This window comes from Hippopotamus amphibius, chromosome 8 (assembly GCF_030028045.1).
Source record: "Hippopotamus amphibius kiboko isolate mHipAmp2 chromosome 8, mHipAmp2.hap2, whole genome shotgun sequence".
NCBI lineage: Eukaryota > Metazoa > Chordata > Mammalia > Artiodactyla > Hippopotamidae > Hippopotamus > Hippopotamus amphibius.
Window position 1 is genome coordinate 6,136,166 of NC_080193.1, and position 14,826 is coordinate 6,150,991.

The following is a 14,826-nucleotide window of genomic DNA, read 5'->3' on the forward strand; positions in this document are numbered from 1 at the left end:
TCCAAAAGAGTTTACAGAGAAATTCTTCTTCTAAGACCATGGATTTCACCACATCCCATTTTCTTATAAGTTTTTAAAGTCTCGAGTCTTTATCCAAAATAAAGTTAAACTTAACAAGGTACTTGTTCAAGATTACCCATGTATCTCCAATTGTATAACTCTGTCCAAAGTAAAAACCCTTGTCTCTAAGCAAGCCCATCTCTTCATTGTCCTCCAGGAGTGACCTGTTCAGCCTCTGTCAGGTCACTCATAACCTGTTTGGTTTCTTGGGCACAGCTCAGATCTGTCCTGTGCAGAGGCACTGCTTGACTGCTTTCATTCTTATTGATCCTTCTTCCCTAAACATCATCACTTTTTGTCACTTCTCAATTTAACAACTAATCGGGTATTTCTATTGCATAACTATTTGTGTGTACCCCATCTGCCACGAAAGTTTGAGGACGATTCCTTAGGTTGTTTAATATAAACTTAATAGTGGATGGTGGGGAGACAGAATTTATTGGGTAAAGAATTTTGAAGCTCTGCAAGGAGATGTGGTGCAGCTTTTAAGATGGTATTTCAGAGAAAAACTTGCAGCTCTCCTGAAACCTCATAGGGACACTCTGACCAATCCTTTTGTTACTGTTTTCTTTTCCTTTTGGAGGGGAAAATCAGCTTTACTGTTTTTTTTTTATTCCCCATAAGCATTATAATCCAGCCAACTTCAGTCAGTCCTGGATGATGGAGAATTCATAAAGCCTTGCCAACTCCAGAATGGCCTTGTTCCCCAAAGGTTGAAGCTGTGGTTTTATTGAAAATCATTGTTTAAAAATTTCATGTGGTTTTAGTTAAGAGCTCATTTTTGTAAGCAACAAGAGTCATTTGCCAGGAACTTAAGTTGTGTTCATGTTTAAAAATGTGAAGTTTAAGTCATCTGAGAATACAGAGGTTGATTATATATGATGCTTCACAGAGATACAAGCATCACTGAGTAAGTATAAGTAAGAAATTGATAAATATCAGCCAGATAGAGTAATTCATTCTTTAGTCGAGAATTAGCCATCAGCACATAATTTTTCCTTTGTATATATATATCTGAGTCTTAGGATTTGCATAGTTCAAAGTTTTCTACATCAAGAGTGATCCTATTTCAGAAGACTGTCAGACATTTTCAAAAAAATATATTGTTTCTTTATGGTATATTTCATTTCTCATTCCTACTTTCCTTTTGTTATGTGAAAAATACTTCTTTCTCCTTTTGTTTTTTATAATTCTCTTGAATTTTAGAGTCTTGTTATACCTTCCAGAAGTTATTCAATTTGTGTCTGGCTATTTTATTCGTTTCCCACAAATCGGGAATTTTAAGCCATTTTGTTAATTTCCCCCCTTTATATCTCTCCCTTTCTTCCATCTCTAGCACCACTGCGTTGATGCAAGTTCCATATCTCCTGAACTCTCTGTTCATTCATCTCTTGCCTTTTATTCTTTTGACTGTTACAAATAATGCTGCTGTGAACATTTGTGTACAAGTTTCTCTGTGGACACATGCTTTCATTTCTCTTGGGTATGTACATACACACGTACGTGTACCTACAATTGGAATTGCATATGGTAACTCCTCACTTTTTGAAGAAGTGCCAGACTGTTTTCCAAAGTGATTGCACCGTTTTACATTCCCACCAACAGTGTGTGAAGGCCCCACCTTCTCCACATCACTGTAAACACTTGTTATTTTTGGATTTTTTTTTTTAATATCAACCATACTAACGAGCATGAACTGGTATCTCATTGTGGTTTTGATTTGCATTTCCCTGCTGATTAATGATGTTGAGCATCCTCATGTGCTTAATGGTCATTTGTAGATCTTTGGAGAAATACCTGTTCAGATCTTTTACCCACTTTTAAATTGGGTTGGCTTTTTGTTGTTGTAGGAGCTCTTTGTATATTCTGGATGCTAGTCTCCCATCAGATACATGATTTGCAGTATTTTCCCCCCATTTGTGAGTTGTCTTTTCATTTTCTGATACCCTTCGAGGCTTAAAAAGCTTCTAATTTTGAAGTTTAATTTGTGTTTTTTCCTAAGAATTTTATAATTTTAGCTCTTTCATTTAGCTCTTTAATCCATTTTCAGTTAACTTTTGCTGCCATTCATTCTTGCCCACTTCATTTAATTTTCCACGCAAAGCCAGCATGATATTAAAACATATCAAGTTGTGTCATTCCCCTCCTTAGAGCTTTCAGTATCCTGCCCATCATACAAAGAATAAAATCAGGTGCTTCCTAGGTGGTGCAGTGGTTAAGAATCCGCCTGCCAATGCAGGGGACACGGGTTTGATCCCTGCTCCAGGAAGATCCCACATGCCGCGGAGCAACTAAGCCCATGCACCACAACAGTTGAGCCTGTGCTTTAGAGCCCGTGAACTAAAATTATTGAGCCCATGTGCTGCAGCTACTGAAGCCCATGCGCCTAGAGCCCGTGCTCCGCAACAAGAGAAGCCAAAGCCAGCCAATAAGGAGCCTGCGCACCACAACGAAGAGTAGCCCCCACTCACTGCAACTAAAAGAAAGCCCGCGCACAGCAAAAAGGACGCAACACAGCCAATTAAATAAATAAATAATAAGAAAAAAAAAGAATAAAATCTGAACTCTTAGGCCTGTGAAATGGGCCCTGTATGATAAGTCTGCACCCTGCCCACCCCATCTTGTGTTTCTCTGTTCTTTGTTCACTACAGTCTCGCCATGCTGGAGGCCTCCGAGTGGCCCAAGCAGGCCAGATCTTTTGCTATCTTAGGACCTTTGGTCATGCTGGTCCCTCTGCCTGCTCTGGTGTTCGCTGTCTCTTCATGTAGCTGGCCCTCTGCAACCTTAGGTCGCCACTGTAGTGTCCTCAGAGAGGCCTTTCTGAGCACCCTTGCCCCCGGTACTCGCTTGCCCTCTGCTGTGTTCCTTAAACTCATGGCACTTCAGGAAAAGTAATTCTCATTGCCTTTTGTTGTTTGCTGGCCTGTTTTCTGCTTCCTTCCCTGGAAGGTGAGCTCTGGGTAAGACTTGTCCCTGTTTGTACATCATTATTTACATGGTCCCTGGGACAGTGGACAGTCAGTAAATACTTGAGTGGATGAATGAATGAGGTGTCCAATGTATTTAAGGTATATTTCAGTTGATTATAAAATGAAAAATTACTTACTTTATGGCAAATTAATGTCGTCTTCAAATTCTTCCCTGTGTTTTTCTACATTTTAATGTTTATCTGCAATAGGATGGAGAAGGATGGAAAAAAATGGAACTTTGAACAGTTTTGTTCGTTTTGTCTACAAGAAGATGTAAACATTTCATTGGGAAAAGTGCAGTTTGAAATGACTCGCCAAGGTGTTATTTATCTTAGGAACAGGATTTTTTTAAAAAGACAGCTCCTACAGCAGGAGGAGTTCAGTGTACACTGTGGTCATTTGTATCTTTTAAATCACATAAGCCTTTTGTTTTCTTCTGCGACTATGACAAAGTTGTCTTTCCACACAACAGACAGGTTCACAACCATTGTATATTGAGGTTAGATCTTAGTATTGATAACACAGTTGATAAAACACTTCAGTTGAATTTTACCCTGAAGTTAAATATTCTTATTTTGCATTCAGAGATGGGGTGGGGGAAGGGCTGTGTTTTGGCAAAGAACCTTTGTACATCTGGACCTTGGGGTAAGCACTGTCATGAATGTTGGTTTATTATGAGAGGACAACATTTTATCACTAGTTTGGGGGAATAAGAGGAGGAATGTCCTTTTTAATTTGTTTGGTTTTGAAAATCTAGCTCTGAGACTCAGCTTCCAAAACAGAATTTCCTGCATGTTACTAACGTGACTTCCTAAGTGATAACTGAGGTAGAAAGTGATGTATATGCTTTCAGTTGTGTACAAATGGCACACTGGACCTGCCTTGTTAGGAACAGATTAAAGTTGCCATTAATGAAAATTCCTCTCCTTTAAAGAATTGAAATTCAGTTTTATTTACTGTATTTATACATTTTCCCTAATTTTAGTCAGATTCATTGAGGAGAGTTGTATGTTAATGTTTTCATGTTAAGTGTAAAAAGCCAGTAAATTTGAAACAAAACTAGCTCAAAGGTTGGGTCGTTTTTAACTAAGTGAAAATTCAAAATGAATTGAAATGCACATGGTAGAAAAAGCATGCTGGAAGTAAGATAATAGGCATTTGGAAGCAAGATGAGGAAATAACTAAAACTTCGTTGCAGGTTGGGCTCGTGTTGGCCTTCAAAAACTGACTGCCAGTTTTCTTGTTTGTGTCAGCAAATTTTAAAACTTGACAGATACTAAGGTGTTTAGAATATTGGGCACTATAGGAATAGAGAGAAGAGTTAGGAGTATTTCTGAGCTGGTACACAGCTATTTTTCTTCTGCCTTTTTCTAAGTTGACCAAGTGAACCATTGATATAATCTGTTTGTCATACTCTTGGATGACAGGTAATCTTGTAGCTTGTATTTTTAAAAATTTCCCATATGTATTACATTATACCCTGATTAGACCTCTCCCACATATAAAGGAATTTTGGTTCCAGTTTTTTAGCAATGTAAGAAATAATTTGGACTGCTTAGAGATTCCTTGACTTTTAATGTGATATTTTCATGCATCCTGTCCTTTTGTTTTTGTTGTTGGAATACATTTATTTCATCTGTCTGTAAACGAGGTGTTTAATAGTTACGGTATTTTTTAAAATGTGTATTAAATCAGATGGGTTAGACCGTAGGGAATTCCTAAACTGTACCATTCTTGTGTACTGTGGAGGCAGGGAAAGGGCTGTCCACCATACTACTCTTCCGTAGCTGTGCAGCTCTCCGGCTGGTGTGGGGTTCATTCCATCTACCTTGCTTAGCCTCCAAAATTCATAGGAATATCTTTGGTCAACTGCTCGATCTTACTAGGGCTACTAGCAGTCCTCTCTGGGTCTCATGTGTCTTTAGTTTGTTCTTTCTCTTAGTTTAGGAAATTAAGTTGTGTTTGAAAGTGCAGAAAACAGCTCTGATGGAAAAAATGTGTGTAGGGCTTCAAGTTGGAGGATATCATTTTGGCATACAGTTATTTAGCCACTTAAATGCTGGTTACATGAAATAATGAATTAATACTTAACTCATAGTGTTATTGGAAGATTAAAGTGAAGAAAGGCATGTAAAAGTTCTGAGCTGCATGTGAGCGTATAATTAAAAAGCAATAACCATCATTTAGTGAGCTTTCATTGCACTGCGCCATGTGCTAATAAATACATTACAGATACTATCTGATGGAAGGAATCCTCTCAATAACCCTGCAGAGTAGGTAATATGAACTCCATTCAACACGGAGGAAGTTCAGAGAGCCAAGTAATATGCCCCATGTCACACAGCTTCCAAGTGGTGATGTTGGGATTTGAATCCAGTCTGGAAAACCTGTGCATGTAAAACTGCTTTCTGTACCATAGGTACCAATCAGTAAAATGGTCGTTTCATTTGCACTGCTTTGAAGACTGATAAAACTGATTTTCCATGTTTGCTAACCAGTTGTGTTTTCTGTCTGTGGATATCCTTGGCCCGTTTATCTGTTGGGATCTTTCCTGACTGTCTCAGGAATTTGCACAAGCACATCGTGTATTTATTACATATTTAACCCATCTCCTCTGACCATACTTGAGGTAGCAGTTGACATTCATTTTTCAAGTCTACACAAGTTCGTACTTGGATATGTTCGAATGTCTTACTCTCTACGTGGATCCTTCACATGATCATTTTTCTTTAAACTTATTCTGTAAAATGTATTAAAAGACTTTTATTTAGAATCATTACCTTATTCTGGTGACTATTTACTATGTAAGAAACAGTGTGGTGTAGTCTAACTGCAGAAGAGAACTTCTGTGTTGTATTATGTGCAGGTTGAATAGCTTCAGTTAACCCTTAGATCTCATATTAGGGGAATAGGTCAAAAGCCATCAGAATGAATTGCTTCTACTTATAAAAAGACAACCTTCTATATGGTTAAACACATTCTTAACCATTTTCTTGTTTTTACATTAATTTTATACATGAGTACTCTTTGAAGCAGTCTGATAGAAGCCAACAAAGAATTAATGGTGCTGTTGAAAATCTATCCAGTATTTCTCTCCTCACAGCAAAGTCCCTGCATTCGTGAGGATGATTGCTCCTGAGGGCTCATTGGTGTTTCACGAGAAAGCCTGGAACGCATACCCCTACTGTAGAACAAGTAAGTCTGGTTCCCAGAAACCGTTTCACCCCTCTACCCTGCAGCTTATGAGGAGAGGGACTCCGGTGCCTGCGCCTTAGAGAAGGGTGACACCACGCAAGGCCTTCTGTGAGTTCTCGGGGAATCGCTGCGTGAGCTGTGGCAGAGGATTGGCTGCGCTGGGTCTCTCCCCCCCAGGCCTTAGTGAGGAGCACGGGTTCATTGCCAGATGACAGGCACCTTGAGGTTCTCGCTGACCATGCAGGCTCCACGGGAAGCAAATGAAGGGAATACAGAAACCTTATAGAAAAATCACTCTCATGCACAAGTGTCATTTGATGTAGTTGCAACAGTATTTTACTTGTATTGCCACATAGTAGAGGAGGAATATGACAGACAGACTTCTGAGACAGTTTGCTATTTGCTAAGTTAGCCTTATAAATGATGTTTTGCTTTTGTGACATTTGTCCTTTTACCATTGTTTTAAAGTTAGATTATTGATTCCAGAATCTAAAGTATCCTGTAGTGTCACATGTTTAGAAATTGTGTTTTGCAGATATAAACCAAATGTTCTGTGTTGGCAGGTAGTTTAATCTTTGCAACATTAAATATTGTGGCAGACTGTTTTGGCTCTGATTAACATTCTGAAATTTTTCCCCTTTTGTTGCCTACCTGTTCGTTATGCCTCAGTTGTAACGGTGAGTAAAACTATTTTTGTATCACATACTCTTCATCTTTAAACTTTGCTTGACATAGTAATTATTTTCAGCTATTTCTTGCTTTTTTCTTAAAACTGCCCACTGCTGCATGGCTCCTCCTCCGTGCTCCTGGCACCAGCTCACACTCCACCGCCTGCTGCATTCTTGAGGAGCTCTTTCCAGCCTTGCCTCAGAATCTCCCTGTTGACTTTATTTTGCTTCTGCTACTTCCTTTGAATGCCAGATTCACTTACCAAACCTCACAGCTTCTTTAATATTAGCCCTGTGTGCTGCATGACAAGCAGAGTTGTTTACATTATTTAAAAGCATGCAGCAATTGGTTTGCCTGACAAGTCTGTAACAGTAGGCAGCTAATGATTCTTCATCACTTGAGGATCAGTCCTGTAGGGTCAAAGCTTGGATGCTTGTGCTGGGGAAAGCTCCTGCAGACATGAGCCCCAAGAACCGGTGAAAGATCATTGTCATTTTGCTGTTGTGTTTTCTGCAGAATGAATATATGAAAGATGATTTCTTCATTAAAATTGAAACATGGCACAAACCAGACTTGGGAACATTAGAAAATGTAAGTTCTGACTCTGGGCTTTCAGTGTAGAAGGCCCTGAAATGGGAATACTGTAGTCATTTTGTCATCACCAAAGTAATGCCACCTGCCTTAGATGAACACCCGGCCCACCGGGGTGTGTGTCAGATTGCGGTGAGGCAAGCATGTGGCCAGAAACAAGTGGGCCTTCCCTGTCAGTCCCTTGCCTTGGTGTGTGAGTGGACTTTGGTGAGGTTGCTGTTTTTATCAGCAACTCTCTTTATCTGGGATAGGGAGAGCACATATAAACAAAATTCACAGATAATTCTTAAGCCAATTTTAGCCATTAATTAAATTTGTTTTTCACCTTTTCATCTCTGTATTTGCCAGAGCTGCTCTGCATAGCAAAATTGATTCTTTAATTTTCACCTTCATTCCATTTTGCTGGAATGTGGATTGATTTCAGAGAAATGGCCAAAAGGCAGGAGGGAGAAGATACTTGGAATAACTTACAAAAATGTTGACAAGCTCCTGACTTTTCAAACTGATGCACATTTATCCTAAAGTAAATTACCAAAAAAGTCAGTTAAGACAGTGTAGTCATTAACTTTCGGTAGGGAATTTGGGAGGGCATCTGGTATAGGTTGATGCCCTGGCCCAGTGGTTCTCAAAAGTGTGGCTCCTGGACCAGCAGCAGCATCTGGGAACTTGTTAAAAATGTAGATGTTCAGGCCCCACTTCTACCCACTGAATCAGAATCTCTGGGAATGGGGTCCACTAGTCTGTTTTCTGGTAGGCATTCCAGTGTAAGAACCTTATGATAAGCTGTTCTGGGAAAGTAAGCTTACGATAATTGTGGTAGATGCTGTTCTTCCTATGCCTTAATGTTATTGGTGCCAATCAGTGGAACTTTAGAATTATAATTTGTAGTATTTGACTTGAGTTTTTCTTTGAGATGATCATTTGACTTTTCACATTGCTTTTTTCACTGTAGCGCTGAAATTTAGGGTCTAAGTGAGGTATTTTGGTATGCTTTGGTCTGTATAATTTGCCATTTTTAGCTTTCAAATGGGTGTATCTTTGGCAGTTTTTAAACAGTTATTTATGGGTTCATAGATGGAATTTCAGAAATAAATGATTGAATAACATGCGGTGTAGAGGAATTGACATCCTACTGAAACTGAATAGCTTTAGAATAATCAAATTCAGAAGTTTTAGACTATACAATGCAGCTTCTTAAAATCTAATTATAATGTCACCTTCTGTTTGTCTAGGACTTAGAGGTTGCAAGGACTTTGTCATGTACCATTTGGGTTAAACATAGGTCAGGTACATTTTTTGTGTGTAAATCGTCTCTAAGGGCTACCAGAAGATAATGATGACAGATTTCTGTTAATTTGGCAGCATTCTCTTTCTTCTCTCCCATCCCTCCCCCACTCCCACTTATTATTTGGGGTTACAGGAATAAAAGATTTCAAGATCCCTCCAGTCTTCAGACAGCTAATTTAATGAAATAGCAATTTGGATTTTTTATTCCTCGCAATGTACTCCAAGAGACTAAAGATAAAGATTATGTATGCAAGTGTAGTAGTTTTGCTTAACAATTTGCTTTGTTTCCTTTCTCTTTGTCACTTACAGGTACACGGTTTAGATCCGAACACATGGAAAACTGTTGAAATTGTCCACGTAGATATTGCAGATCGAAGTCAAGTTGAACCAGCAGTAAGTACAATGTGCAACTCAATGATGTTTTAACTTGTTGCCTCTTACATCTAAAAATTATTTTTTTCTTGTATGGCCTACCTTTCTACACTGAAATAAGTCTGGAATTTAGGTCTGGGTCCAAAAAGAGATCAGAGAATGAGAGAAGGTGATTTGTTTTTTGTGCAGATTTCACCTTTGCACAAGTGATCCCTTTGAGAAATTCCAGTATACCCAGGATACATACATAGGAGTTTGTTTTCATTGGGGGGAAAAATAACATTATTTTTACAAAAGAATTCTCCCTTGAGCTTCTTTAAATACAATTTTTTTCTTATACATTTAAAGTCTGATTAAGAAAGCAAAAAAATTAATTTGCATACAAATTTTCAGTAACTCAGGATGAAAGTTGTCATTTGTGGGAAATGGTTGATAGAATATCCCAGTTTAACAGTTGCGTAGCTTTCTCTTTTGAGTCTTACTAAATGTAAATATTTGTCCTTCAGACTTTTTTTTTTTTAATTTTTATTGAGATACAGTTAACATACAATAAACTGCATATATTTAGAGCGTACAATTTGGTATCCCAATCTCCCAATTCATTCCCCCCCAGCCCTCCCTGCTTTCCCCACTTGGTGTCCATATGTTTATTCTCTACATCTGTGTCTCTATTTCCGCCTTGCAAACCAGTTGATTTGTACCATTTTTCTATAGTCCACATATATGTGTTAATATACAATATTTTGTTTTTCCCTTTCTGACTCACTTCACTCTGTATGACAGTCTCCAAGTTCATCCATGTCTCTAAAAATGTCCCAGTTTCATTGCTTTTTGCAGCTGAGTAATATTCCATTGTATATATGTACCACATCTTCTTTATCCATTCATCTGTTGATGGACATTTAGGTTGCTTCCGTGTCCTGGCTATTGTAAATAGTGCTGCAGTGAACATTGGAGTGCATGTGTCTTTTTGAATTATGGTGTTCTCTGGGTATATGCCCAGCAGTGGGATTGCTTGGTCATATGGTAGTTCTATTTTTAGTTTTGCAAGGAACCTCCATACTGTTCTCCATAGTGGCTGTGTCAATTTACGTTCCCACCAACAGTGCAAGAGCGTTCCCTTTTCTCCACATCCTATCCAGCATTTACTGTTTGTAGATTTTCTGATGATGCCCATTCTAACCGGTGTGAGGTGATACCTCATTGTTTTGATTTGCATTTTCTCTAATAATTAGTGATGTTGAGCAGCTTTTCATGTGCCTCTTGGCCATCCATATATCTTCTTTGGAGCAATGCCTATTTAGGTCTCTTGTCCATTTGATTGGGTTGTTTGTTTTTTTGATATTGAGCTGGATGAACTGTTTACATATTTTGGAGATTAGTCCTTTGTCTGTTGATTCGTTTGCAAATATTTTCTCCCATTCTGAGGGTTGTCCTTTCGTCTTGCTTATAATTTCTTTTGCTGTGCAGAAGCTTTGAAGTTTCATTAGGTCCCATTTGTTAATTTTTGTTTTTATTTCCATTACTCAAGGGGGTGGATCAAAAAAGATCTTGCTGTTATTTACGTCGAAGAGTGTTCTTCCTATGTTTTCCTCTAGGAGTTTTACAGTGTCTGGCCTTACATTTAGGTCTTTAATCCATTTTGAGTTTATTTTTGTGTATGGTGTTAAGGAGTGTTCTAATCTCATTCTTTTACACATAGCTGTCCAGTTTTCCCAGCACCACTTATTGAAGAGGCTGCCTTTTCTCCATTGGATATCCTTGCCTCCTTTGTCATAGATTAGTTGACCATAGTTTATCTCTGGGCTTTCTATCCTGTTCCATTGATCTATATTTCTGTTTTTGTGCCAGTACCATACTGTCTTGATCACTGTAGCCTTGTAGTATAGCCTGAAGTCAGGAAGCCTGATTCCACCAACTCCATCTTTCCTTCTCAAGATTGTTTTGGCTATTCGGGGTCTTTTGCGTTTCCATACAAATCATAAAATTTCTTCTTCTGTTTCTGTGAAAAATGCCACTGGTAATTTGATCGGGATTGCACTGAATCTATAGATTGCTTTGGGTAGTATAGTCATTTTCACAATGTTGATTCTTCCAATCCAAGAACATGGTACGTCTCTCCATCTGTTTCTGTCTTCTTTGATTTCTTTCAGTAGTGTCTTATAGTTTTCTGAGTACAGGTCTTTTACCTCCTTGGTTAGGTTTATTCCTAGGTATTTTATTCTTTTTGTTGCAATGGTGAATGGGATTGTTTCCTTAATTTCTCTTTCTGATCTTTCATTGTTGGTGTATAGAAATGCAAGAGATTTCTGTGTGTTAATTTTGTATCCTGCAACTTTACCAAATTCATTGATTAGCTCAAGTAGTTTTCTGGTGGCATCTGTAGGATTTTCTATGTATAATATCATGTCATCTGTGAACAGTGACAGTTTTACTTCTTCTTTTCCAATTTGGATTCCTTTTATTTCTTTTTCTTCTCTGATTGCTGTGGCAAGGACTTCCAAAACGATGTTGCATAGTAGTGGCAAGAGTGGACATCCTTGTCTTGTTCCTGATCTTAGGGGGAATGCTTGCAGTTTTTCACCATTGAGAATGATGTTTGCTGTGGGTTTGTCATATATGGCCTTTATTATGTTGAGGTAGGTTCCCTCTATGCCCACCTTTTGGAGAGTTTTTATCATAAATGGGTGTTGAATTTTGTCAGAAGCTTTTTCTGCATCTATCGAGATGATCATGTGGTTTTTATCCTTCACTTTGTTAATATGGTGTATCACATTGATTGATTTGCATATATTGAAGAATCCTTGCATTCCAGGGATAAACCCCACTTGATCATGGTGTATGATCCTTTGAATGTGTTGTTGGATTCTGTTGGCTAGTATTTTGTTGAGGATTTTTGCATCTAAATTCATCAGTGATATTGGTCTGTAGTTTTCTTTTTTCGTAGTATCTTTGTCTGGTTTTGGTATCAGGGTGATGGGGGCCTCATAAAATGAGTTTGGGAGTGTTCCTTCCTCTGCAATTTTTTGGAAGAGTTTGAGAAGGATGGGTGTTAGCTCTTTTCTAAATGTTTGATAAAATTCACCTGTGAATCCATCTGGTCCTGGACTTTTGTTTGTTGGGAGATTTTTAATCACAGTTTCAATTTCATTACTTGTGATTGGTCTGTTCATATTTTCTGTTTCTTCCTGATTCAGTTTTGGACGGTTATACCTTTCTAAGAATCTGTCCATTTCATCCAGGTTGTCCATTTTGTTGGCATATAGTTGCTTGTAGTAATCTCTTATGGTGCTTTTTAAATTAAATTTAAAAAATTAATTTGCATACAAATTTTCAGTAACTCAGGACGAAAGTTGTCATTTGTGGGAAATGGTTGATGGTAGAATATCCCAGTTAAACAGTTGCGTGGCTTTCTCTTTTGAGTCTTAATAAATGTAAATATTTGTCCTAAAAGACTTTTGACTTAATTTCAAAAAATTTTTTTCCGGAAAAGTAAGGACTCCTATTCCTCAGCAATCCCTCCCCCACCCCCCTCAATTAAGACCCTTGTTATTACTTTGCCCCGGTTTGTAAATGTTAACTCAGTTCTTACAGTATGTTGGGCACAGTTATGGACTTTTTACATGCTGCTATAACTATTGACCCTCTTTCTGCTAGTCTAGAGAACTAAAGCTTTGCAGTAAGAGTGGTACAACTTGGTTTATCATGGTAAAATCAGTTAGGATCTGTTTCCATTTCATTTTGGTGCTTTTATGCCCTGAACTTGAGCTGTGTTGTAAGCTGAACAAAAATAACCCAAATGATAAATGTCTGGTCTTGACATTGAAATTGAAAAGTAAGCTTTCAAAAACAAAGGTTCAACCTTTTTTCAGAAATCACTGGGGTTGGGATTGCCAGTGGTGACCCTTGCTAGGCCAGGTCCTGTTCTGTTTGGGGCTCCCTCCCTGATAAGAAGTGTGAGCACTGATAAGGGACTCTTTCATAGAAATTCTTTAATTTTAGTTGTGCTGTGATTTGAAGTTATTTTAATTTTAGGGATATTTCCACCTCTAAAGTCATATTGGACTTTTTTATCATTAGAAATGAATGTATGTTCTGTTTTAAAAACAATATTCAAATGTCTATTTAGTGTCTTCCAGCCATGAGTTCGTCTGTGTTGAAGAGTGGTGATAGGGTGAAAGATCACTGGAAGTGGGTCAGTTAATGGGTAGATTTGGGTAGATTAGGATAGCTAAGATGCCTGGAGCAGCAGTGTGGCCCACTGGGATTGGGTGAAGGCATTCAGATTGTATTGTGGGTGTGTGACAGAGTTGTGCTGGCCAAACAAAATGGTCCAGACTTGTGGCTCAGAGGTTAGCATTCCGTGTTGTTCTCCAGCAGAGCACAGGGCACCTTTGGTTTTGCTGGGGGCACAAGGGTAAATCTTTGTTCCCGTCCTCAGGCTAAAATGGGCTCCCAGTCGATGTTTGCAGGCAAGAGTGCAAGGGGAAAGAACAGTTCAGGTCGATTGTGCAAGAGCCCTAGAGGCTCATTCTCTTCCTTCCATCCCAGCCTCGCCTCCAGAGAGGAGGGAAGGTGCTGCTGGCCCCGGTGCAGGACAGCAGCACTGCTACAGGGGTCTGGCTGAATGGCACCGCAGTGCAGAGGCTCAACAGGTGGTTGTCTTTTTGGAAGGATGTGTGGGGTGGATTGATAGTGAGGAAATGGATTGGGCCCATATGAGAGCCCAATTGTGAGTCCACGGCGCTGTCACTGAGAATATACACTCTGAAACTAGATTGACTTCAGATTCAAATTCTGAGGTCCTGCTACCTTCTGGCTATTCAGTTACTTAACCTCTCTGCTTGTTTCATCTTGTGTAAAATGGGGCTGATTATCTCACAGGATTAAATGTGAGCACTTAGAGCAGTGCCTAGTTTAATAAATGTTTGCTGTTTTTGTCATTATTCATAGCAGGAGTTCTGAGAATCTGTGTACTGAGCATTGTTTGGGGAGTGAATAAGTGTTCACATATGTACGTGTGGTTTTGTTTTTCAGCGTTCATAGCTCCTGTTTTCCAAGTTATACTTTAAAGATTAGTAAGATAGTAGTTTATTTTAGTTTACTGAATACACAATACCTTTTTTATTGTAATGAAATATACATTAAATTTACCACTTTAACCATTTTTAAATGTGTGACTCATTGGCGTTTAGTACATTCACAGTGTTGTGCAACCATCACCACCATCTAGTTCTAGAACATTCTCACCTCCCCAAAAGGACACCCTGTACCCATTACTCCACACTGCTCCCTCCCCCCAACCTTTGGCTTCCACTACATGTTTTCTGCCTCTGTGGCTTTACCTGTTTTGGATATTTCATGTAGATGGAATCATAGGAATATCTGACCTTCCATGTCTGGCTTCTTTTACTTTGGCATGTTTTCAGGGTTCATCCACCCTGTAGCATGTGTCATTATGTCATTTTTTTATGGATGAAGAATAGTCCAGTGTGTGAATACCATGTTTTGTTTATGCATTCTTCTGTTGGTGGACGTTTGGGTTGTTTCCACCTTTTGGCGATTGTAAATAGTGCTGCTGTGAACATGTGTGTCACAGTAGCTTTTTGTCTGCATGTTTTCTCAGTTGTGGAAACTACAAGTACAAATGATATCATGTAAAGGAAAGAACCTCAACATGCAT

General features: G+C 38.7%; 1 protein-coding gene across 1 annotated transcript in view; it reads left to right on the top strand.

Moving 5' to 3' along the window:
• Nucleotides 1-14,826, top strand: part of PITPNB (phosphatidylinositol transfer protein beta) — a 66,408-nt gene that overhangs the window by 11,980 nt on the left and 39,602 nt on the right. Inside the window, exons 4-7 of the mRNA XM_057745120.1 lie at nt 6,133-6,224; nt 6,894-6,901; nt 7,410-7,484; nt 9,081-9,164. Coding sequence (XP_057601103.1) covers nt 6,133-6,224; nt 6,894-6,901; nt 7,410-7,484; nt 9,081-9,164 — 259 coding nt within the window. The remainder of the gene's footprint in view (nt 1-6,132; nt 6,225-6,893; nt 6,902-7,409; nt 7,485-9,080; nt 9,165-14,826) is intronic.